Genomic DNA, 27,181 nt, shown 5'->3' on the forward strand with positions numbered 1-27,181 from the left:
ACCTGACCAGGTGTGGTTTAAAAAATGTTTGTTCTGGTTGTTCACTAGTTTCTGCTTTCAAGGCATCTTCCAGTAACTGTGTGATGACCTCACGAGTAGGACTCTGCTCCTCAGAACAAACAGGAGTTCTCATTTCTTGAAGCAAAATCAAGTATTTACTTTCTATCTGACAGAGTTTGGCTTCCAAGCTAGTATACTGCAAAAAACCAATATGTAATATCATAAGTCTTCAGGAGCTTACTTTGTACTACACTTTTATTAAAAACTGGTTCAATATTTTTCTATTAGTTTATCGCTTAGAAACCTGTGAGTCAAGAACAGTCAACTTCATCTTCCCATTTTTGTAGCACCAGAACACATAAGCAACCCTTCTGTGAGGAAAATGAAAGTTATATATGCATTTTATTACACTACTGTAAAATTCTGTATATAAAGTACTTGGGAAGAGAACCTCAAATACTTGTCACTTTTACCAGAAAGTCTTTTAAGACAAAATAGTAGACTAGAGACTTGCTATCACATTTATTTTCACATGCATAAAATCTGAGTAAGCTTTAGTTATCATTACATTCTATGAAGGACAACTCAACCATTTTGTGCTTTTAAAGTAACAGCTTTAGCCTATGCATGTTTGAACAAAAGAACTTAAAAGGAATTTTAATGACACAAGTTAGGTAATAGCACGTAGGAATTGTAAACATGCACCACTGTGATCAAAATACAGCATTTAGCCCTGAACACTGTGGGCATCGTTTCCAAAAAAACAAAAGCAAACCCTACCAAACCATAGCTACACATACTTTGCCTTAACTATGGATGTATGCATATTTTCCTAGCTCGAGGCAACAGTAATCTTCACTATTTACCCTCAACTTCTCTATACTCCAAGTCATCTACACAGAAACATACTTCAAAAGTTACATTCACCATACCATAGTCATCCTTTGTGCTCAGGATAAAGCTCTACTCAGCAACATACCAAATCCTTACACACCCTGTCTTTTGCATTCTTCAAGATAAGTATTACAGCCTTAATTCTGAGGAAACAATGTTTTTAGAAATATATACATGCCTGTGTTCATAAGTTATGAAAATTTCCACTGGTTAACGTGATTTTAAACTCAATGACTTCTTTAAAGAATCCATTCAAAAAGATTAGTCTGTAAGGATTGGGTTTGGGGGAGGATGAGGTTGGGGGTTAAGTTATCACATTTAACATATTTAAGTCATTCCATTTCTGTTCCACAGTTACATTCCCTGAGTCGATTTACAACTGAATTTTTGACAACTGCTTTAGACAGTGCGAAAATGAGAACATGCTGTGTTAGTCTGACCTTTGCCTGCCATTCTCTCTCTCTTGCTTCTGCATTTCTTCGTAGAGCAGAAAGTTCCAAAATCTCCTTATTTAAAAACTTATTCTGGGTCTTATAACCCTGAAGATTGTCCTGTTGATTAAAAAAAAACAAACCCACACACAAACTGGATTTTTAATAAAAATATCTTACAAACAGCAAATGTCTACCAGAGAAATGCCCGCCTTAGAATACAGAACAAGCAGCTACTAATACTGCTTATCATTAAAAATATCAGGATCAAATAAAATATTATTTTCAGTCTTCACGTAAGATAAACATACATGCCAAATACAAGCACAGAGGTGTAAAGGGTGGTGCTGTGCCTTGCTTGCCGCCCTTCCAGTGCTACACTCCTGGCAGAAGGCAGCTGGTTGCTGCTTGCTGTCACGAGACAGGCCCAACCCTGTGAGGCTGCACCACCAGGGAGGAGAACAGAAACCTGCATGCTGAGCACACCAGAGAGGTCATGGTGCTGCACATCAGCCAGAAGCACACACCATGCAATACAAGGAGTGTGGGCAAACGCCCCTTGGGTTTTGGTCACTCTCACCAGTTCTCATTAAGTACAAGTTTGATGTCTGCCTCCATACAAAATATAAATCCCTAGCAATAAGCTTCCTTGCCTAATCCACTCAGCTCTAGGCTACAAATATTACCTCTAGAACCTGAGGTTGTGGGATGAGGGAATGTTGGTACACTCCCATCAATTACAATACTCCCACAGTCCACAGTATCTACAAGCTTTGGTCGGCTTTCTGCCAAGACCATTGATTTCTAGTTTCAATTTTATTTTCTAAAACTTCCCAGGCTCACATAAAGGAAAGAAAATAATGAATGTTTATAAATATTTTAAATTACTTATTTGTATTCCAAATCCCTTGGAATGTTAATCAGTTTGGAATACAATATTTATCCAAAGGCAAGAAAGCATGTTTACAACAAAGTGGGTAACTTCAGTAATTCCATTAAGAACTTCTGACACATTCACTGAGGTAGGCTCGAGGGAAAAAAAAAAAACAACAACAACAAAAAAACCAACCACCAAACCACCACACGTGCATTGACAACATCTGGAGCAGCATTAGTCAAACAGGTTCTTATACTCCTCCTTTTTAATCCTCAGAGCTCAGCTTTGCCATTTCACATGCTTTTCGTTTCCTCGCTTTTGATATTTAAAAAATAAAATAATTAAGCTTTCTGGTTGTTTTCCTCCATGCTTCTACCTTCCTCTTACCCTTACTTTTTCTCACTCCTTTGATTATTTCTCACATCACTCCTCCTCCACACCAATGATTAAATTACTGAAAGTATGGGACACTTTCCTACAGATGTACAGACCAGCTCAAAGTATAGAAGTCCTATTTAGATTGCCACATAAACAGTTCGAAGTGTAGATTCCAAGCAGAGAAAGCCTCAGTTGATGAGTATCTTGGAGAACTGCTGTAGTGATCGCCTCAAACAGTATAGCAGACTAGAAAGTAGTTTTTACAGGGAGCAGAGATTCCCCTATACACCAAGACAGAGACATTGCTCTTACTTTTAGTCTGTCCAGTTCCTGTAGTTCCTTGTTAGTACAGGTAGCCATGGAAGAATTTACTGCTCCACTTTGAGAGGATGTATTGTCCTCACATTCGCTGAGCTGATGAGAGAGTTTCATGATCACTTCATCTTTAGCTTGAATAGTTTCCATCAACATACCCAGCTGCTCATTGAGTTCTCCAACTTTACATTTCAGATTCTTTACTTCCTGCTGCAGACTATCTTTTTCCAGATTTAACTTTTCAAGCTGGTTGTTGAGACCCAAAATCTGGTCATCTTTTTGGTGCAACAGCTCTAACTTGTCTTTGGGAACCCCCTCGCAAAGACGGCTTGCAAAATATTTATCATATTGGGAAGATCGGACCGTTTGCTGCAGTAGTCGCACAAGTTCCTGAGTTTAAAAAAAAATGACTGTAATGAAGTTTTAATTTTTTAAGTTTTATAACTTAGAAGTCTAACGTCAAGTAAAAGAAAGCTTTGGAATGGGTTTTGCATCTCAGTCATCAGCTTATAACAGACTTCATGGTGGTGTTTTTAAGGAAAAAAGCAAACATTTACACAACAGGATTTCTAGCAGGCTAACACCTTACAATGACTGGCCTCTACAAATGACTTAAATGTCTTTCACTGAGCTAAGGATCCTGCCTGGAAAGGCTACAACATGTTTGGGAAGAGTAGTTGATGGCTGTGGCCCAGCATTTACTTGGAAGCTAAAAAAAGCATACTTTTACAAAGCCCTGTTTTAAGAAGATAAATATGAAGAGAGCTTAAGCCAAAAAAATTAAGAGGTGAACATTACAGAATGAAAATGGGAAGATAACTAATTGCTCTCTTCCCTAACAGATGCAGAGAAAATAAAAGGAGGAAAAAAAATTTCTGCTTTGCTGAAAAGGAAGCCTTAGAAGGGTTGTTTAGGAAATCTTGCCACAGAATCTGCCAAGTAATTAACTGACTTGCCACAACGGAGAAAAGAAGTTTCTGTGGTCTTTGCAAAAAAGACAGCATCAAATGCTCTGAACTAGAACTTTTTTTTTTGAAAATACATCCACTGAACAATTCTACCATTTTCATCTTCTACTCCTCTCACACTAAAAAAGAAGTATCTTTGCTCACGGCATTGCACAGATCCTGGACAATTAAAACATTTATTCACTTGCATGAAAGATGTATGTGTTTTGCTTGGGGAATCATGGATACACATGCATAAGAGAAGCTGATTTTCACAGCAGTTACACTGAAAGTAAAACCCTATTTAATTTCTTCCTTGCTGGAATGAGATCTTACAACAACATTCAAGAAATGAAGGCAAATAAGTCAAAGTGAAGTTAAAAAAAATAATGTAAAAGTAAGCTCTCTGAAAGCTAAGCTGTAAAAAAACCCCAAAGAAACCCAATAAAAAAAACCCCAACAAATCCAACACACAAAACTAAAAAAAACCCACAAAACAAAAACAAAACCCCACACCACCAAAATTAAAAACCACACACAAGAAGATATCCAGATCAACAATAAACATTAAGAAAGCAAGAACAGCAGACTGCTCACTTGCAAGTCTCACTAATCGGGATTATTATCCTCACAGTTCCCCATGTTTCATTATGGTTTAACACTGTGGAACTGTGGGAAGGTTAAGTTCAACCCTAGAAGTATTTGCAATACTCTTCAATAAAAGTGGGATTTTTTAAAATATAGTTCTCTGACACTGATTAAGAATACAAGGACAGAAATAGGAATTTGTTTTATGGAATTCCTGAGACCTTGAGTGTTCAATAACCTATCTGGAAGTTTACAAAAACTTGTAAATCATAAAGATATACCTAGAATGAGGCACTGATTTTGATAAATTCTTTTAGATAAAACCAAGCTATTTAACAAATCTGAGTTGTAAGGACATAGAATCTAGAACTCTATATGAGGGCAGTACTACATACATAGATTTATGGTTAGGCCTATCATTTACAAAATCGTTTGTGATGATGGGGGTGAGAGAGGAAGGGAGAGAAGTCAGCCCCATTCCCTCACCCTCTCCTCCAGAATTAAAAGAAACAAAACCCAAACCAAATAAAAGAAGGACTTGAAAGAAGTTGTTCTCAGGAATTACATGTACAAATGGTGAAAGAAGCTGTGATTATTCTCCAGGATCCTGGCAGACACTGAGAAATCTAGCTTCAGATAATAAGAAAGTGTCCTAGTTTTGGCTGGGACAGTTCTTCCCAGTAGGTGGTACAATGCGGGGTTTTGGATTTAGGATGGGAATCATCTTGGTAACACACTGATGTTTTAGTTGCTGCTAAGTAGTGCTGACACTAGTCAAGAACTTCTCGGCTTCCCATGCTCTGCCAGATGCATGAGAAGCTGGGAGGGGGCACAGCCGGGACAGCTGACCCAAACTAGCTAAAGGGATATTCCACACCATATGCCATCATGCTCAGTATATAAACTGGGGGGAGCTGGCTGGGGAGCAGTGATCGCTGTTAAGCATCAGTTGGCGAGTGGTGAGAGGTTGCATCACTCGTTTTTCCTCAGTTTTGTTCCTCTATCTCTTTTATTGTTGTTTTCCTTTTCACTACAATTTATAATGATTATTATTGGTTTATTTCAATCATTAAACTGTTCACAAGTTTTCTTACTTTTGCCCTTCCAATTCCCTCCCCCATCCCACCAGGGCAGGGGAGGGTGAGTGAGCAGCTGCGTGGTGCTTAGTTGCAAACTGGGGTTAAACCATGACAGAAAGATATACACGCCAGGTTAATTAACACTGTGCAAATGAAAGTTTTGTTCAGGGATCTAATCTTCAACAGATGTAAAATTTGGTCCTTCTTGTTTCAAGGTTTTTTTGTAAACAAAGGTTCATTTAGCACCATTATTTTATAGCAAACAACCAGCTCTTAGTGCAGTTAAATGGCCACAGTCACCTGCCAGATCTGTTTGCTTTTGCGCACTTTGCCTGAAGGCTTAATTACCTTTTGGCTCAAAAGATCTTTCTTCAGCTGTTCCAACTCTTCTTGCTGGCTTTGATACTTCAGTTGCAGTTCAGAGACTAGTTTGTTGCCATTACCAGAATACCACTCAGTTGGAGAAGAGTCACTGCTGTTCCGGTTTTTGCTTGACCCAATCATGTCTTTTAACGGGCGCCTTGTTTTGTGTGGAATGCGGCCAAAATCAAATGGAAAAGCTGAACTAGTCAGTCCTGCATAAAACAATTTCTTCTAGTTCAGTTCAGTTAGTAAAAAGGTGTCTCAAAGCATTTAGATTTCCTTTTAAAAATATGGTCATTAAAATCTGACTCTAAGCAGCATTTAAACAGCCCAATAAAATAGTGTTAAACAGGCCTCATTTTCCAAGCCATTTCCTTTGGTGGGAAAAGTATATAGCTCAGTCTTCTGCCCCTCCCAGATAAAAGATTTAGCTCATAAATTAATACTTGAGAAATAAGACATGACGAGAACTTTACATTTAATTACAGAAAATAAAAGGTACCCTTAGCTATGTCAAAGTAAACTTTGCTTCAAACAATTAACAGCTCAGAAGTGATCAGAACAAAAACATCACTGATATCACAGCCTACTGTTCTTTTAGGAGGCATTCAGTGTAAGGTTTCACCTCCATTTATATAACCACCAGAGTATTCTTAGAGAAGGATGTTTTCTAACAGATTAAATCACTTGGATGTCAGCTAAAGTGCTCTTATAGAGCTCTAAAAACATCTTCACAAGGTTATTCCAGACACTGTTCCTCCAGAGACTGTCCTCACTGTGAAAAATTTTCCTCTGGTGTCCAATCGGAATCTCCCCAAGAGCAACTTGTGTCCATTCCCCCTTGTTCTCTCCATGTGAATCCTTGTGAAAAGGGAGTCTCCATCTTCTTTGTAGCTACCCCTTAAGTACTGGTACATGGTGAGGAGATCCCTTCTAAGCCTCCTTTTCTCAAGGCTGAACAAACCCAGTTCTCCCAGCCAGTTACAATGCATAAATGAGCTATCACTGCATATGCATCCCTACGCTTTTTTCCCCATTTCAGAAGCAAACCAATATAATGTGTATATGCAGTCTTTAGTCTAAAGGCAGTTCTTCTTCAGTGGGCGACTCCCAACTTAATCGAAAGTCCCAACGTTTCCCTTCATCCTGTAGCTTTGCAACTCAAGTGACAAAACTAGAAATGGTAACATGCTCAGGGGACCTGAAATGGCAGATGAAATGGTTCATACTTATTCTATTGTATATGAATGGCAGGGGACTCCAAGCACATTTTAAGGAAGTAATTTTAAAAAAAATAATTTAGAGAGCTCTGGATGTGTTGTGAAGATAAGCTTCCACTTATTTCCTGGAGATACACATAATACAGTACATTATACTGAAGAAGGTAAGGCATACGCTCCCCTTCCTTCCTCCCACTTCTACCTTTACTTCCTTCTGCCAGGTGTTTCCTCTTTTCCTCCAGGGCCATCGAGTCCTCCAAGTCTTTTGGGGTTGGATCCAGCAATTCCCACTCTTCACTGGTATAAAATACGCTTTTACGGTTTTCGTTATTTCCTTTTCTTAAAGAAGACATTGAATTTCTGTGAAAAAGACAGCACAAAAAGTGACAAAGTTTTCTCCACTTTGCATTCTTTATACAGAGGCATTTTCAAGCCAACCACTGCAGTTGAAACAGTGCAAACTAAAAATCAACTAAAACACAGACAAACCCAATGCCTCATAAAAGCTAAAAGAAAATAAAGTATATCCTACTAAATAGCACCTGCTATAACAGTGCTATGTCTCAATAACAGAACTATTTCACTTTAAAGGGACATTAATATCTAGGAGACCACTACGGCCATTTGCATCATCCTCTGTTTTATCCTTGCTTTGGCAGTGGGGGGAAAACAAAACGAAATTAAGATTTAGAAGCAGCATCTCTTTATTGATGAGTTATTGCAGCTTGGAATTTTAGGGTAACCGCCAAGCATTAAACAGGACAGCACGTAGTCAGAACTTGTATGTTATAGTTTCATATTTTGGATTAATATCAAACTTGGGATCATCCAAGAGACCTGCTACAGCTGAATCGCTGATGACAGACTCCTCAGCTGGTTTTCTTTCCTAAGGTAGAACGTTGCCAATTATCTGCAAGAACATTTCAGAGACAACCTCTAAATTCCAGCCAGATACTAATTTAGAAGAACAATACGTTTCACAAGCAGAATGAGATTACCTTACCCGGCTTCCACCACAACCATCATGCAATCAGAAATGTTTTAAGTCCATACCTAAGTCCATGAGTATTCATGTAGCTCGGTATTGTAAAGTCTTTGTTCAACTAGAGAAGTGGATTCGACATCAATCCATATGAATCCGTTTAATACTTTAGGTATAAAGTTGGAAATATATTTAGTATCTCAGCATTTTCTACACAGTCTGTGTAAGATGGAGACCCACTAAGATGCTTTCACTCAGTCAGCCACATTTGCTCTTCCTATTCTTCAAACCTTAAACTGAAAGTAACCCATATTACACCTTCAGGATCATTTGATGATTCAACCCAGTCTTCCAGCTTCACAAGAGATTTAACCTTCAATCAAAGTGAACTCTAGGTTAATCATTATGCAGTGCAAAGTTCCTATAGTCTGATGAACCCATTAATAATCAAGTACAATTTAAAAACAATCCTAAAGGTTATTAATAAAACAATTTCAACAATCAATTTTCCAACTTGACAAAGACTGAATTATACTATATGTATAATCTTCTTCCAGAAAGAATCATAATTTCTGTCGGGGGCAAAAAGCCTCACTTCATTGTTCAGACCTTCTGTTCAAATTAAATAGGTCAAATGGGGTGATGATTGACATATTTCCTAGGGCACCCAAGATTATTGTCACCTGGCATCTCTACAGCTGTTCTCTGAGTAGTGGCTGATCTCTTTACCACACAACTCCACAACCACCCATTCTACACTTGGTCAACTTCAGTTCTTGAAGTCTGTCTGAACACCACCACCTTTTAAAGCTTGAAAAAAACACAAGGAACAAGTAGTCAAATGAATTCTAGAAAAACTTCTTCAAAAACTGCTGTTCAGCCCATGAACGATCATAGTTGATGCTGAATTTTGTAAAGCTTTTGCATAGGATGGGAAAGGGCACTGAAGCAGCACCGCTTCATTGCCTTCTACTAGATGAAAAGTAGGTAGCTGAATTTAAAAAACAATATTTATTTTACTAAGCACAATATGACAAGTACAATCAGACACGACACAAGACCTGATTCTGTATTTTTAAGTGCTTTGGGCTTAAGTCTTAGTTTATGATTATGTAACTTGAGGTTACTATAATTCATTATGTCTCCAACACTATATTCCACATAAATAAGAGACAGAAGTAGCTGACAGCATAAAGATGAAAAAAATTGAGGCCTACATGTCTATATATGCCAATTAGTACTTGAAAATAGATTTTTAAAAGCAGGAAAACATGTTTCAAATTTAGTAACTGTAAATATACAGGTAGCTTAACTCCAACACATATTCTTCACTATTTTCCAATCATTATTTTGCCACTGCTATCTAGGATGCAAATGCAGTTATTATAGCAATAGTTTCTCTGTCAGACACATCATAGATGTGTTCAGGAGGAAGGATAAGTCTTTGATTAAGACACCTATTAGGTTCCTAGCAAATACATACCCCCAGCAAAGTAGATAAAGCTCTCTGCAGTTTCAGAAACACCTTCATCCATCCTCTAATACTGAGGTTCAAACTAGTCACAGTCCAATAAGATATTGGATAGTGCACACATATTCTAAAGGTGATCAGATCCCACCCCTGCCCCAAATTACACAGAGCTGTGGCATAGGCAGGAAAACAATCAAATACGACTGTACTGCTGTTTGCATACGTTTACTATAATAGAGTTTCTATCATTTGAATGGTGCTTTTTTTGCCACCAGCTTTTATAGTCATGATACTATGTCACTTTAATTTTCCATTATTAATAACTAGCTTTCGCTGTTATGAAAATATTAACAGTCTTGTCCTGATTCCACACAGAGGTCCAATACAACTAACTAGACCTCCTTGTGATATACACTCAAAGAACGCTGTTCAGCCCAGTAAAGGAAGATCACTTGTCAGTCAAGAAGTGACAAATGAGATCGTGCACGTTAAAATCCAAGACTTACATGACCACTTAATACTTTTTCACAGGAGTTCTGTTCAAAATGGTCTGAGCATAAACCAAAGCTGCACCATGAGAAAGGTTGTCATCTGCAGAACCCTTGCACCATTACTGAATAGTTCTGCTTATTAATTAGGCATAATTCATTGCAGGATTGAACTAATAAGAGATATGGGGAGTAGAAGCAAGTAATAATGACCACCTTTAATACTTAGGCAAAATAAATCCAAATTAAAATTATATATGCCCTACTCCTTTCTGGAGCAGCTGAGGATAGCCATTAGAAGGAAAATCCACTTGTCCCTAACCAAGCCTATGCTGAAAAAAATTCACCTTTCATTTGAAAACTGCTACAGACTCAAGTCTCGGAGCAAATTTATCTTACTAGATACAGGAATTTAAATCCTCATGACCTGCTAGCTCAAAACAGGCAGAGGTAGTGCTAGTCCATGTCACTGCAAGGCCTGTGCTAATGCAAATTAATTTGTCAGAGGTTCTAGCATATTACCATGCAGCTAAATAGCTTCTCACAAGGTTGTCAGCTCTTATCCCAGTGATAGAATGCATGGCCAGAAGTAGTGCACAACTGTCCACACCTCACACACTTCAGGTTTTAGCTGCTGGCTCAGTAAATCCTCTGCAAAACAACTTTTCAAAAGCTCAGAAGAGGGTATTTGAGCGTAACAAGCAATCCTGACAAAGACACCACTTCCCACTGGTATCAGCTTGCAAGGAGGAATGCCTGCTTTAAAATTTAGAGCATGTGGGGGGGTACTAGAACACTCCCTATAAAATACTCCACAGAATTAAAAAAAAAGAATAATCTGTCAGTAGATATAATAAATATTATTTTCCCAGGAACATTTTCAGACAGATGAACCACTGCAGCTGAACATCTCCAGAAACAGTGGAATGGGGGAGGGTGGCTTTCAGCATGAAAGAGCTTCACAGTGGGAAATTTTCTTACATGTTTATTCCCAGAGATCTGCAAGGACTCCAAACCATTAGGGTCACAGCTATACAGAGAAAGGCCAGCTCTCGAATACCATGCTACAATATCTGCTGGGCCACTGCCACCAGAAACATTTCCCTCCAATCAAAAGGGCTTCCCAACCCACAACTCCACTGTTGCCTTTCTGCTCAGTTAAAAAGAAACATTAACATAAACTAACCAGGGAACGCTAAGCAGCTCCCTTCAACACTGCCCTTCTAGTTAGACTTCCCCAAAGCACATCATCTGCAGTTCAGATTAAAAAAAACAAACACAAATGAACAAAAAAACCCGCCAGAAACCCCTACCACAACACCACACAAACAACCAAAACCCAAAAATCAAAATCAAGAAAAAAGTTTTTAAAAGCCAGAAACTCTCAAGTGTACAGGAATTCACCTAACAGAAACTGTTTCATGCTATTTTCCTTCTCTTATGACCAAATTAAGTTCTACCAAAGCAAAGTGGCTATGCCAACCCAAGAAACCATACAAGACTACCACTTTAAACAGGCTATGTAGTAACAGGATTTACATATTTCTTAATCCAGCCATACGCCATCTTTTCTAGAACTTAAATGATGGTCTACACAGTAATAGGAAAAAAAAAAAACCAACCCCCCAAACAAACCCAATCAAAAAAAACCACACACAAAACTAAAAAAAAAATAATCCAGAACCAGTAACACTTTGTGACCTCTCAGATCTCTCTGCTTAATAGGAAAGCTTTAAAAGGAACCTGTTTAACTCAACACTGCTGCTGAAACCAAACATTTTACTCACAGCTCAGAAGGGATGTGGTCTAGTTAACCAAAGCTACAGCCCTGCTTTGTGAACTGCTCTGTAATAGCACTGTAATATCCTTTGAGTAGAAGCAGCAGATCCATCTATGTAGGCAGAGCAAAGTGAACAAACGTTTAGAAAGAAACCATGAGCTGAAAACTAGTAGGACTCCTTTCTTTAAAGCAATTAATGCTAAAGAGTAAACTCATTAAGATTGAGGGGAAAGATGTGGTATTGCTGTTGTTCAGAAGGGGCCCACCACATTTTTTCGCAAGAATTCAAACTACGTCTATTTCAAATCTTTCCATGTGCTTTTACTTTAAGAAGAAAATGAAGAAGAATTATTTATATTGTTTTGTTTTTCATCACTAAAAATAATTCATAAGCACTAAATACTATGACTACTACACTATGCTAGCAATTAGCAGCTCCATTACACAATGAGCGATAAAAAGCAGTACTAGTTGAGAATGCAACTCTGGGCTCCCTGCTTGCATTCAGAGAGCAAAGCCATCACCAGAAGAGCTTTACAGGACCTGATTCTCCCTTTCAGGTATCAGTAATGCTACACAATGATGTTCAGCTATGCCCTTCAAAGAAGTAAGTATAATAAACGTTTATGTGAAGAGATACAGTCCAATGTACTGATACACCTTATCACCCCCAGGTCTTCTAAAAAGCTCTGCCTACCACATACACACATCTTTCAGTAGGAAATGGTCTCTGCCAGGAACTCTCAATCTCATTATAACTTCTTCTCCCGCTTCCCCAACTTACTTGATTTCGGTACTCCATTGTTTAAGTGAGAAATTGATGGCACTTGGTTGGACTGGTGCACGTTGTGAAGCTGCTTGTTCCCCCACCAGGTCTGTAGGAGAGGTCTCCACAGCAAGAATATTTCTGGCTCTCTCTGCTGAAGCATTTTGTCTAAGAATACTCAAATCTATTAAAAAAAAAAAAAAAAGAGAGAGAAAGGAAAATAGGCAAAACTTTCAGTACGTAAAAAACAGTGGCTATATAAAGTCATATACTACTAAGCCTGCTAGTAATGTAGTTAGGGTTTTATTTTAAATTGCAGCATAACTTTATAAAATGCTCTGTTCAAATGAACTTCAAAAATAGCAAAGTTTTCCTCAGTCAGCTCTCACTGCAGCCACATACTTCTGATAACAGGACTTGTGTGATGCTCATGAAGCATTATTTCTTGATTGATTTACAATCTCAATTAGTCAATACTGATTCACCTAGCTTAAGCAGCTATAAAGCCATAAAAGTTAGAATGGATTAATCCACAAAAACTCCTGCAAGTCAATGAGATTTACAGACTCAAGCCAGCCCCATGCGAGTCCAATCTGGACATTCCCAGAGCCAACAACGTTAGCATGGGCACTGCAGAGACATCAGAGACCTATTGGATCACGGACGATTTATTAGCTCTGGTTAAGCTGAATGAAGGTACACCTGAATTCATCCAGCCAAACTCTTGTGCACTTCAGCAAATTTACTGGTTGGGCACAGGGCCATGCAGACATGCAGCTCAGGCCCAGCACTGCACACATGCCAGCAAACTCATGCAGGCTCTGAATGGCACCACAGGAACCAACCAAAAACTGGCACTAGCCCTAAGCCAGAGCTAATGAATTCCAGAGGGTCCAAGATGATCCAACAGAGCTAGCCAGGTCTCCAACATACCACACTGTCCAACACATACTGTCAAATCTGTAGTATATATGTTATTACCTCAGTGTTTCCATTATCCTGGACAGCTTGCTTTCTCCCTCGCCCCTCCTCCAGCAGGCAGAGGGAATAGGAAATGTGGAGCATGGAATATACTATGAACAGTACAAGCATTACAGAGAAGCATAAAGTGGTTTATGGCCTTCTACAAACCCTCTGACCAGGCGAGTTAGAAACAAGCTCAAATGTAATTTTCAGACTCTTCCCTGTATCATTCACAAAGTCCTGAAGTGGACAAAAAAAAATGTTTTAAGACATTCTCAGACTTGCTTCAGCAATTATATTAGAAAGTAACAAACTGGGCAGGCTTTTGATTTAAATGATTCTTTGCAGGGAGGGAAAAACCCTGGGAATTCACAACAGTATTTTATCACTGGCGAGCCTTTCAGTCTTTGTTTTGATGATTATTTGGCACTAGCAGTAAGACCATCTTTCAGCAAGCTGTACCCTCCTATTACTCAGCAGATGGTTACTTTTATTTAGCCCATATTGAAGATTAGAAGTAGAAAGACAGAACATTTTGTGATAAAGAATAGCAAATTAAAAAAAGATCATAAAAGACACTACAAATCTCTCAAACCCCTGAAAAACGGTAATGTAAGTGTATCGTGTCATCTTTCAAATACAGGTACAAATTATACTTGACTGACTTTATGATCAGCACTGATAGAAACTTCTTCAGTGCCTTATCAGACAAACTAAATCCCAAATTCTTCTGGCCCTTTGCTGTTTGAACTGAACAAAATTCAGCTAAGTTACATAAAACTAACTTTTGATCATATTCACTGTCTAATAAAGGGGAAAGGTAAAAAGTAAGTTTCAACTAAGAAAAACAAAACAAAAAAAAACCACAACCACCAAAACTAAAACAACTACTTCCCCACCCCCACCCCCACAAAAATACACACCAAAAATTTATGGGCACCCAAAACTAGGCTGGAATATTCTGCTTTCCTCCTTACAGCTTGTTTCAACTCCCATCTGTACGATTTGACAAGACTACAAAATCTCTTTACAGGAAGGCTCAGGTAAATTAATTGCTCAAGAGCTGAATTTCTAGTAAATGCATTTCCTCTAACAGACACGCTAATCCGTCTGGCCAAACCTTCTCTGGCTTTCTGAGGTTGCTCACTGTACATGATCCACTGCTTACATCAGCCAGCTGATTGGTGAGGGGTACAGACTACACAGCACAGCAATATAATTTGGTTGCTAATGCAGTCATCACACACACAAAAACCATTGTTTTTAAACTTATTTCAAAACATTGCAATCTTATAAATACATGACACAACATTTTTTATTAATGCAAATCAAGAGTTGAGGGAGAACATAACTAAGAACTGAAATTGTAAGAACCACATTAACATTCAATCAATTTCAAGGAAAAAAAAAAAAACACAGAACAAAAAAACCCCAACATATCCTATAAAGAATAAATAAATTATTTGACTTCCATGGTAGTAAGGCAGCTCTATGACAAATTTTACAGAATCAGTTTTATAACATTAGCTTCCCCACAGCCCACCTCAAAAGATATTTTAAAGTATTTTTAACCACTTTGAGAATTCTTAAAAACTTGTCAAGCCTGATCCATAAAGCAGTACATTAGCTTTAACTATGTTCCAGTTAGCCCAGATTTCTAAACTGGTGGGGAAGGACAAGGGAACAAAACAGGCAAGACTACAGTAAGCAATTTTGTTTCTGGACTGAAGACAGACTACTTTTCCATTTAAAACATTAATGCTAGCAGCTATACTCAAGTATTAGCAAAACAAACCAATTTCTATGCTCCAGTATAAGGCACATCATCGAATGCACATTCGCTTTAAAAAACAAACAAACAAAGAAACCAAAAAACAAACCACAAATTGGTTCAGCTTGCTGATCCAGAAAACCCCCAACAATTTACAAGAAAGGAAAATCTCATATCAGTGATCTAAAGTGACTTGATTACGATTGCTAGATCTGATGCAAAACAGGAGTGAGGGAACAGTATCTCCACAGACTGCAGGGACAGCAGGTTAATTTCGCACTGTAACCTAAGCTCTGAGGGAAGTAGCACAAACAAGAAAACAGAGGTTTGGGGCCAAGTTATGTATTATAGTTGATCTGATCCGACAGTCTGCTGCCAAAAGAGGGCAGTCCTGCCTAGTTCCTTTACTCTGCTTTCCTGTACTTGGCCACTATGCCTTGTTCCCTCACTTCCATCAGCTCTGGAAGTCACCTGATTGCACAGTAAATATAGTCCACTTGTTAGTCTAGCAGAAAAAAAAAAAAAAAAGAAGAAAACAAACTCCAAAAGCTTCCCTTTTGGCTAGCTTTTGAACTCAACCAATTCAGCACAGGGTCAGACAAACACCACAAAACACAGAAAAGGAGACTACATAGCAGAGAACAAGAGGCTGAAGGTCGAAAGGCAGAGGTTTGAAAGAGCAAAAAGCCTGTTACCCTTTCCAACACCAACACATATGTTCTTGTAGCATATGATTTGACAAGCTGCTAACCAGACTGTCTGCTGCCAGAAAGGTGGTCTCAAACCATCCCACTTTGCATTCCCAACAATTCTCTTAAACTAATCCTGGCACTCACTGTCCTACAGTAAACCACTTCAGGAAGCTATAGTAGCCAACAACTAACCTGCAGAAAAAGATGCTTCCTCCTAGTTGCACTCCCTGCACTAGCATAAGGAAGGACGAGACTAGTACCAGTGCTAGATCAAGGGAGAGAGCTTGGCATTTCTTTTAAGCAGTGACTAGCTGTTAGACTGGTGTAGCTGAAACATCAGGCTGAGCCCCTATGAAAACACATACTCTCAAACCAGCTGTGGTTGAGCAAGGAGCCACAGACTGCTCTCAAATGAAAGCAGTAAACTGGGTTAGAGGACAATATTGCAGCATGGGATCTGAACTGGGGGAGGGGAGAGAACGGCAAGGAAGAAGACAGTCTAACATTTCTGGTTTTACAGTATTAGCAAATTAAATCAACAAAATATAAAATCTGTTGATGAAATATTTCTGACCTCAAGACTTTGTTTAAACCCAAAAGAGCTTTACTAACGTCTAAGTTGGCACAGAACAGGATTTTACTCAGTCTTATTTATTGATAACAGAAATCAGCAAGCAATCCATTTCTGTAATGTCTCAGGAATAAAACAACTCAGAAGTGCCTGAGCAATGTCATAAAAAATGCAGAATAACTTTGTATAATACACTGATTCATTTTTATGGCTCTGACACTGGTCTAAAATTATATTTTGCTTTGCTAAAGGTATCACGAAGACTGAATTTCACTTATGCAGTATCAGTGCACACTGTTGTCCAGTTTTAAAAAGCAGAAAATTTTTATCGCAGTCAGGTAAATCCACCACACCATACTTCTTCAGGAACGAAGTCTGGCCATTCAGAATGCAAAAATATACCTCAGGCTACATCTCAGGCTACTTAGCACACTGATTTGTAAGATATTGCAACAACTAAAAGACAACTTATCTAACCTAAACTGTAACTTTCATTAAGTGGCAAAGTAGTCATAGGACTAGTCAATTTTACATCATTTTTTAAAATATATTTTTAAAGAAATCAACATGTTTCATAGAAGATATGAAATCACACATAAAATTACATTTATGTTAAATAATTTTCTCATCATCAACACATGCAAAGTTTACACAGAGTTACTCGATAATAAGATGTGACAAAAAACTTCCTAAGACTGTTTTCTACCCCAGTGCTATGCCTTTTAATGATTAACTGACACTAATCAGAAACATGCATTCTGTTTTCACTCAAATTTTCAACCTACCAGGGTTATCTTTGGCAACAAGACCTTTGGAAAAGTCACTTGGTGTAGGGGAAGTTCGGCTGTCCCTTTTTGCTGCATCAAGGTTGTTACAATATTCCCACCTCTTCTGTTGAAGTTCTTGAAGCCAGTATGTCATATCCTGACGAGTTGCAGCCTACAAAAGAACCAGAGTGCTGATGAGATCACTGCATGTTTTCAGTATATGAATACAGTAACTCCGAGTGCAATAAAAAACACCAACCTAGGTAATGACCAGACAAGCAAGGTATCATCACCCAAAACCAATACAATTTAAAAGAAATAACCACCAATGTACTAGATGCAACTTGTGCACACATACACCACATACACACATACATACACACATACATAGAAGTAGTCACGTGCATTTTTGTTCTCCAATTTTACACTCGAACATTGGAAAATGCAGCAGCAGTATCTTATATTCTTACACTCAGAGTTGTTTAAACTACAAATCTGTATGACGAAAAAAAATTCCCCCACACATGCAGGAAGATTCCCATTTTCTTTTCTTTAACTTGCTTTAGTACCAGCAGAAACCAACAAATTAATAATGCATTGCAATGCCCCTACTTTAATGACTAAATCTACATACTGTATTACTTGATGATCCCATGAGCTAACTTACTTCCACAGAAAGGTCACATTTAAAACAAAAAAAACCCAACATGACTATTTAATCTACAAGCCTACAGTCATTAATGTGAACAGGTAATAAGTGAGCAAGAATTTAAACACATCTTTAAGCTTCAGTAAAAATCACAGCTCTAAGAGTCATTTCAAACTGTGTCAAATGACAATTTACAAATATCAACAAGAGACTAAGTGATGGTAACTGACATTGCAGGCACTCACTTGGAAAAGTCATTTTTATTCCAAACATCCCCAGCCACCAGTCTGGAACAAGCACCCAAGAGTAGTAACATGGTACATTCAGGAACAGAAAGTTAGCACTTGTGAAGAGACACTCACCCCAAGTCCTTTGGCTTGTAAGCACAGAGTGCTTACCTTTTAGCCAGTCTTTCTCCTACCTTCTCCCAAAGTGCTTGGTGACATTATCAATGAAAAACCCTCATTACTTGGGCAAATGACTGTGTTTACTCTTTAAAGACAACTTAATTTCAAATAGCTTCCTGTTCTGATCAGCACAACTGAAGAGGGTACCTGTGCAGGGCACAGCTGCAAAAGAATGAAGACGAACAAACAAGACAATTTCCTTACAAAGGAATTACAGTAAGTGCTGCATAAAGCACAAAAATGGAACAGATTTGTCTTCATTTTTGATACGAGAATACTTTTGGTCTAGTCAAACTGAAAATCCATTGACCATCATATTTTGACCCTGACAGCAGCTAATTACAAGACACAGCATAAGCAATACAGCAAACAAGAACTGATGCTTCTCCGGAGTGCTCTCTCTGGCCCAGTGATCTGCCATCTTAGCGTTTAGCAATCACAGAGATAGCCTTTTATTTTATGATTTGGCTTTTTGTACCCATATGAGCTTTAACATCCACAACATCCTACAGCAGATGGCTCCGAAGCACTGTGCAAGGAAGTTGATTGGAAAACGGACATGGTTGTTCCTGAAGCTGCTGCTCCAGTTCCTCTCAGTATATCACACACGAGAAGACATAAGATACATACGTCAAGTAAACATTCATAAATCAAATCAAGTGGTGAAATAAACCAGAGAGCGATACAAGAGGGCACTGTGGGTTCACTCTTCTCAGTTGGTAAGAAAGATATGCAAGCAAAATATCTCTAATCTGAAATGGCAATTATTTTAGTATATTCTTACTGCCTCACAGGACAATGGAGGAAAATATTTCCCTTATAAAAAAAGACATGGGAAAAGAATAGTTCAGAAGTGTCTATGAGGTTTCTCAGAAAGCAACAAAGAACTTGACACTGGGAAACGTCAATGCACACAGCCATCGCTGGCAGCTTTGGGATGACCACAGCAGCAGGCTTTAAGTTTACAAACTCCAGTCACTTTTTGAAAAAAGTAAACATCTCCCCTTCTACTTCCTTTGGAATTTTATCCAGTGGTAAGTCTTCATTTCTGGCAAATAGAAGAGCTTACATTCCCTTCAGACAGACTTGCACACGGGCCTTGTAAAGCAATGTTTTACTGTGCTCCGGCAGAAAACCACCAGAAATTCAAAGATCGTCCACTAACACAGGATGTTGTACTTAAGCGGTTCTCTTTGCTGCCACAAAATAGCTCATGAGGCAATTCACCTGGATTCCATCTAGATGATGCCTACAATTACTTCTGCCCTGGACTAGTTCTAATTGTCCCATTATGCTCTCCCTAATAGTCTTCAAAAAACCATTAATTGATTTTATTGGAGTTGCTCCTTGCTGCTTTTAAATTCCCAATTGCACTTGTTCTCTGCTGAGGAGCACATATTTTCCTCAATCTGAAAGTAATGTCATTGTTACGCATTAGGTCAGTTAACAGTCCTTGAATCACAGAATGGTAGGGGTTGGAAGGGACCTCTAGAGATCATCTTGCCCAAACCCCTGCCTGTGCAGGGACACCTAGAGCAGGGGGCACAGGACTGCATCCAGGCAGGTTTTGAATGTCTCCAGGGAAGGAGACCCCACAGCCTCTCTGGGCAGCCTGTTCCACTGCTCTGTCACCCTCACAGTAAAGAAGTTTCTGCTCATATTCAAGTGGAACTTCCTGTGTTCCAACTTGTGCCCATTGACCCTTGTCCTGTCATTGGGCTCCACTGAAAAGAGCCTAGTCCCAACATCCTGACAACCACCCTTTAGGTGTTTATAGGTATTGATGAGACCCCCCCTCAGTCTCCTCTTCTCCAGGCTGAGCAAACCCAAGTCTCTCAGTCTTTCCTCATAAGGGAGATGCTCTCCAGTCCCCTGATCATCTTGGTAGCTCTCTGCTGGACTTGCTCAACCAGTTCCACGTCCTTCTTAAACTGGGGGGCCCAAAACTGGACACAACACTCTAAATGTGGTCTCACTAGGGCAGAGTAGAGGGGGAGGATAACCTCCCTCGACATGTGGGCCACACTCCTTTTAATACAGCCCAGAATATCGTTGGCCTCCTTGGTCCCAAGGGCCCATTGCTGGCTCAGGGTCACCTTGCTGTCCACCAGCGCTCCCACGTCCTTCTCGACAGAGCTGCTTTCCAGTTGTTCAGCCCCCAGCCTGTACCACTGCATGGGGTTGTTCCTCCCGAGGTGCAGGACCTTGCACTTGCTCTTGCTGAATTTCATCAGGTTCCCCTCGGCCCAGCTCTCCAGCCTGTCCAGGTCTCGCTGGATGGCAGCACAGCCTTCTGGTGTATCAGCCACTCCTCCCAGCTTAGTATCATCAGCGAACTTGCTGAGGGTACACTCCATCCCATCATCCAGGTCACTGATGGATATGTTGTACAGGACTCAACCCAGCACAGATCCTTGGGGAACACCACTAGTTATGGACCTCCAACCAGACTCTGCCCCGTTGATCATGACCCTCTGAGTTCTGTTGTTGAGCCAGTTCTCAATCCATCTCACTGTCTGGTCATCCAACCCACACTTCCTTAGCTTGTCTGTGAGGATGTTATGGGAGACAGTGTCGAATGCCTTACTGAAGTCAAGATAGACAACGTCCACTGCTCTCCCTTCATCTACCCAGCCAGTCACGCCATCGTAGAAGGCTATCAGATTAGTCAAGCATGACCTTCCCTTGGTGAATCCATGTTGACTGTTTCTGATAACCTTCTTGTCCTTTACGTGCCTGGATACGACCTCCAGGATGAACTGCTCCATCACCTTTCCAGGGATGGAGGTGAGGCTGGCTGGGCTATAGTTCCCCAGGTCCTCTTTCTTGCCCTTTTTAAAAATTGAAGTAATATTTGTTTTCCTCCAGTCCTCAGACACCTCTCCTGTCCTCTACCTTTCAAAGATGATGTAAAACAGGATACCAAAGCAGTACAAGTTTCTCACTCCCTTATTTTAAGTATTTTTCCCACGAATTATTCAGTACCCCGCTGCTGCACCCTGCCTGTTACTTTGGCCTCCTTCCTTCATGTACACGGTTTTCTTTCTCTTACAGTTTTCCACCCCCTTTGAACAGTTTTTGCTGAATTTATAAGCATGGCAATTATCTTCTTTACAAGTTAAAGAGTACTCTGAGAATCTCTGTTGAAACAAGTTTTGTTTAAACAAAATTAATCTTTGAAGCTTGTTATTTGAAATGGACTTTTAAAACAAAAAAATAACACCACACAGAACATATTAAGTCTCCCTCTTCCTCTACTCTTAAACAAAAGACAGATTTGCAAACATTTTTTTGAATTCACTTTACCTGCCAAAGAAAGAATGCTTCCATGCTTGCCCCATTTCTCCTGACTTCTGAGTGTTTGGCTACTCCCACCATGACAGACTGAACATTTAACTAGGTGCGGCACCAATCAGATCTTGCAAAAAAATCCTTACTTGTGCTAAACTATTGTATGGCTCTGCAGTAAGAAAGAACCTTAGCTAGCCACATTTGAACTGAGACATTTCTGCAAGGAAAAAAAACCCACCATAAATGTAACCTGAATTGGGGTGAGAGAAGGAATTACTATTGCAAACTTACAGGCAACAGTAGCAACAAAAGACACTAAGCGGAGACACACAGTCCCATGTATTTTTCAACATAAATGGCGGAAAATTATTATCATTTACTTAAAAGCATTCCCCTATGTTCTCCTACTAAGGAAGCTGGAGGAACTGCCTTCTTCCGATGCACACATGACACAAACAGAATAATAATTTGGGGAAAACAACTACCCAGTGGCATCCTCTAACTGGACCCACTGGTGGAACATGTATGCCAATATTAAATACTCTCACAGGAAGAGTCCGAAGAAATGCAACAAGCAGACCTACCATTTTCAGGCAACTCCTGAAAATTCTTGCCACGGTTCTCTTCTAAACACAGACAAACTCTCCCTCAAGCTTTTCTGTAAAAGGGAACATCACCAGAGAGTTTGCATTTCTTAAGATTTACTAATTCTGCTATGCTCAAACAGCAAATTTGGAGCCAGATGACTTTTTTTGGAGGACAGCCCAATTTTTAATTAAAGCATTGCAACCACTAACCAGCAAAATTTAAAAAAAAAAAAAAAACAAAAAAGACACCATCACTGCTGAGCTACCTTCTAAGCTGAGTTAGGCCCTAATGGTTTTAGGTCCTAAGGTGGTACTATTTAAGCTCAAGCACCCCATTATTAATCACTGCCACAACCTTAAAGATTATTGACAAATTAGAGTAAAAGCTCCTAAATAATGCTGATTTCAGCAAGTTTGGTGCCCAATACTTTCAAGGATCTGGGCTCCAAAATCCGCAGTGTCTAGAACGCTTACTACTTGGCCAATAACCCAGAAAAGTTTTCTGCTTTAAGAAGTCTGCGCAATTTCTGTTCCCCTCCCAGTTCACCACTGTTCACAAAGAAGTTATCCGCACATAAGTGACGAGACACACAGCCTACCATCACTGGCCAGTGTTTCTCTGTTTCAAAACCAAGTGAACAAGACACTGCTTTAAAAATAAATAAGAAATGACCCCTTTGTTCATTTGTATTATGTTCATAATGCTAATTCTCTCCCTTAATGACAGACCTTACTGTGTAAACACAGGCAAACATTCACTTGACCATATTACCAGCATTCTGCATTAAAGCAAATATTTACAGGATCAGGTCCTTTCCATGAAAATATTCTCAAACATAATCTATCCATAATTCATGAAGTACATAATTTTCTCTGCTTCTTTACTTAAAAGTGATGGTACCTGTCATATCTTTTAAATGGAAAAGCTTTTTACACACACTTAAGCTTCTTCTAATGTACTTTGGCTGTTGGAAATACACAAAAAAGCCACAATCATGCAAGTGTCAGGTTGGTTAACTACATTTCTAAATTACGAACCATCTGCTGTAAAGGTCACAGTAAATTTTTCCTGAAATTGTTATCAAATGGAGAAACAAGCTCCAAGTATATCATGCAGTCCCCTCAGCTCCCATTAAATGACAAAGACTGAGCAATCCAGATGATAAAATCATTACATTAACAAAAAACTGAGGCATTATGAAGAAATAATGCATTCCTCAACAGCACCATCATTTCAATCTGGAATTCCAGTTGCTTATTTCTTATTGCTCTTCTTAGTTTATAATACTGAATGGGAATCATGAGATCTGGAAATTCTGAACAAGCAGCAAGTTGAAGAAAACAAGGCATGTGAGTTAGAGAGTGAAGTCTACATTTGACTTGACTTTATTCCTCATGCTCTGTGTGTAATGTTTTCTTGATAGATTAAATCACATTTGTTTTCAACAGGGGCTGGATTAGACGGGGGTGGGGTGGTTGGTTTTTTTTTTTTAACATCTTGAATCAATTCTTAATTCTATTTCTGCCTAATTGAGCTGAAACATGTTTCTAAAGGCCTTAAAGAACTATCTTGTTGGACAGAAGAAAATTAATTCCAGCTGCAAAAGCCTTATCCCTTGGTGAATCACATGGCCACAAAAGGCCATGCAACATCCCTCAAGATTTTAATTAATTCATTATGCACTATATAAACACCTATAACATAATAGTGTTTTTATGGACTATCACTTGGCTGCTTTAGGGCAAGCATCATAACAATACAAGAGGTAAAAGACACAAAAATATTTTTTTCTGCTAATTACAGAAATGACCTTGACTTTCTTAACTGGCACCTTTTCTCAGTCCCCATTACGAAAACATGAAGAGAGCACCAATCTATGCAGGTTCTTTCCTAGCGAGTACAGGAAAAAAATTAATACAAGAAGTCTGGCAGAGCAGTAACATCACAAACTGAAAGATACCATGAAAAACATGAAAAAGGAGTCTCCCTGTTCCTTACACTTGTGCATTGATGTTGCATAGATTTGTGTCTTCATGACTGCAGAAGACACCCGAGGCTGCTGCTAGAATACTGTTTGACAGACTAGTTACTTATTGCAGAGGTGACATATACTATTTCCCAGTATAATCCTAATCATAAGCTACATGTTTCTCAACAAAGGCCCTCCTATCCTCAAAAGGATCCTCAAAACAAAATGTGCATTACGTACTTCCCTGGAGATTTCCATATAAAAGTCACTGGATACTAATTTTAAAAAAAATCCCTCTGTCAAAACTTAAAGCTTATGCCAAGTCTGCAGTTTTAACTTCCGTAACATAAACTATATACAGGCTCTAAAGGCAGAATCATGGAAAGCGATAAAAACTTTAGTTATGGCTAGCCAAAGGAAAAGGTAGTTTTTACACGTGACTGGATGCTAAACTGCTGATTACACTGCTTTTCCTTAGCCAAATATAGCTGAAATTATTACCATATTAGTTTTCCAGTTAAACGTTTTATTCTTCAGTAAAATGTTAATGATTCTTTATTTTGAGAAGCATTTATATTTATCAAAACCGAATACTGAAGAACTTTACAGAATCACGTTCTACAATCTCAGCATTTGTTATCATTGCTTATATCTCCACTGTTAACTAAGTATAGAAGAAAAATATTTTCCAATATTCAGTAGGAAGTTCTGCTGGTTTGCTTCAAAAACTTCATGGATTATATGCTAAGGATCGTGCTAAAAAAGAACACAGTTCAGGTAAGAACTCACACTCAGTGCACAAGAGTGTTCCTTGCGGGAAATCGCCTTAATAGCGACGAAAAATAATAGATCCTCAGGAGAATTTATTTCTCCTTTATTGGGTGGAATCGGTTTCCTTGGGGTTTTTTTTCATAGACACAACGATAAAGGAAAGATGCATAAAACTATCCTAACATTTACCTCTCATCCTGTGAAAGTCTCAGTCCTTGCAAAGACAACGGATAACCAGCCTCTGCTACTATCAGAAAAACAACTCTCCTTCCTCCTCTTCCTTCCTCCTGAAGCAGTCTAGATGAAGACTTCTACGATACATAATCTTTTCAAAATAAACACCCCAAAAGTTAAAACCAACCACTCCCTCTCAACTTCCAAAATCACAGCCCACCAGCTTTCCTCAGAAATCTTTTTTCTACCCAGACGTTTCCACAGAAGGCACTCTCCCAAGCTTGTCCCGCACCAACGGCATCGCGCTTACCACGAGCATTCTCTTCCCCTTCACAGGAGCGCTTTAAAAACAAAACCATAAAGGGGGAAAAAAAAAAGAAAAAAAAAAAAAAAAAGAAACTAACGCTAGGGATAGCCTGGCATTACTGATGAGTTTGCCAAATATTACTTTTCTTCTTTTAAAGAAACACAGAAAACGCAGCGAGGAGCAGTCCCGCTGTGGCGGCGCAGCCAGCCCGGGTCCCCGCCGCGATGGGAGGGGAGGTCGGCCGAGCCCCAGGGGGCGCGGGAGCTGCCCTCACCGCCTGCCCCAGCCCAGCCAGCGGGGCCGCCCCGGCGCTGAGGGCATGCGAGGAGACGGGGAACGAGTCCCGTCCGGGCCTACCTTGAGGACGGCGACGGCGCCGGTGGGGCTGTGCACCTCGAAGGCGGCGGCCTCGTCCCCCGCGGCGGCAGCACCGGCCTCGGGCTGGTGGTAGCTGAAGCAGGCGGAGGCGATGTCGAGGTGCCCGAGGGGCAGCGCCTCCTGCGGCCCCTTGAAGTAGTAGAGGTAGCAGCGGCGAGGGTCGAAGACAAACCAGCGGCTGCGGAAACCACGCAGGGGGCCTTTGCCCGACAGCTTCTGCAGGTACCCGCAGAGCTTGGGGGCGCCGGGGCCGGCCTGCTCGCCCGACGGGCCGGCCTGCTCGCCCGACGGGCCCTCCTCCCCCTCCGAGCCCGCCGCCGGCATCGCCTCGCCTCAGCCTCGCCCCTCCGCGGACGCAGCCTCGCCCGCTGCGCAGGCAACCGGCCGGGCCCGCGCCGCGCCGCCTCACGGGACTTGTAGTGCGGCCACCGAGGCCCAGCCTGGCCCGATACTCCCCGCGCTCTGCCCCGCAGCTGCGGGCAAAATCGAGGACGCGGGGCCGCCCCGCCACGGCCGCCGAGTACGCCCTCGCCGCCCGCCGGGATGGAGCCCTGCCCGGGGCTCCGGCCTCCGCCCGGCCCTGCTCCCGGAGCCCGGCACGGCGCTGCTGACGTGGAAAGCCACCCACCCCCGGAGGTTTCGGGCCAGAGCCCGTTCGGCCTGCGCACCGGCCCTCGCTTTATCGCTACCGGGCTCCAGTGCTTCTGTGACCACATTAAAATATATTTCTCAAATCGTGGGGTAAGCCCGCGATCAGATTAAACCCTTCTTTTACTGGGAACTGTGTTACTCATCTTCAGCCTCCCAGCCCCAACCTTATCTCTGCCCCCGTGCCGTGCCCGGTGCTGTAGCAGTAACCGAAGGAGCGTGTGGCCCACACGATGCCTTCGTCATCTCCCTGCAGCATCTGACCTTGCTTACCAAACCCCTGCCGCTCTGCCCGTTGAGGGACATTTACAAAGTGCTCCTGAGTCGTATTATTTATGGGAAAACTTACAGAACATGCAGGCAGCAATAGGTAAAAAGCTGTAGCTTACAGCTTGTGAATGGCTACAGGCCAAACCATTTATATTTTTGTGTTTCACTGAAACATCTAGTGCATTTTGGATTCTAAGGAACTTACTGGAAGTCAATAATAGAGAATTTCTGTAACAGAAAACTTCCCTGTGAAGAGATCAAGCTGCCACAGGGAGGTACACATAATTTCACATAATTTCTCCTTGTGTTTGGAATGCAGTCAATGCCTATTTCCGTCAAACATGCCTAATGCTCTGGGTACAAATAGAGAGAACAGTCTGATGTGG

General features: G+C 40.4%; 1 protein-coding gene across 6 annotated transcripts in view; it reads right to left on the bottom strand.

Moving 5' to 3' along the window:
* Positions 1-26,479, bottom strand: part of TBC1D2B (TBC1 domain family member 2B) — a 39,327-nt gene extending 12,848 nt beyond the window's left edge. For 2 of the 6 annotated variants that reach the window (XM_064456710.1, XM_064456709.1), the window contains exons 1-8: positions 25,857-26,475; positions 17,362-17,515; positions 12,598-12,763; positions 7,295-7,452; positions 5,858-6,084; positions 2,893-3,285; positions 1,335-1,445; positions 3-196 (exon numbers count right to left, since the gene is read on the bottom strand). In XM_064456710.1, coding sequence (XP_064312780.1) covers positions 3-196; positions 1,335-1,445; positions 2,893-3,285; positions 5,858-6,084; positions 7,295-7,452; positions 12,598-12,763; positions 17,362-17,515; positions 25,857-26,201 — 1,748 coding nt within the window. In that variant the 5' untranslated portion in view covers positions 26,202-26,475. Of the gene's footprint in view, positions 1-2; positions 197-1,334; positions 1,446-2,892; positions 3,286-5,857; positions 6,085-7,294; positions 7,453-12,597; positions 12,764-17,361; positions 17,516-21,705; positions 21,745-25,502; positions 25,552-25,856 lie in introns of those variants that run through there. The other 4 variants (XM_064456715.1, XM_064456713.1, XM_064456712.1 and 1 more) reach the window with 4 other exon arrangements.
* Between the last annotated feature and the right edge of the window lie 702 nt (positions 26,480-27,181).

The sequence above is a fragment of the Phalacrocorax carbo genome, chromosome 7 (genome assembly GCF_963921805.1).
Source record: "Phalacrocorax carbo chromosome 7, bPhaCar2.1, whole genome shotgun sequence".
NCBI classification, from domain to species: Eukaryota; Metazoa; Chordata; class Aves; order Suliformes; family Phalacrocoracidae; genus Phalacrocorax; species Phalacrocorax carbo.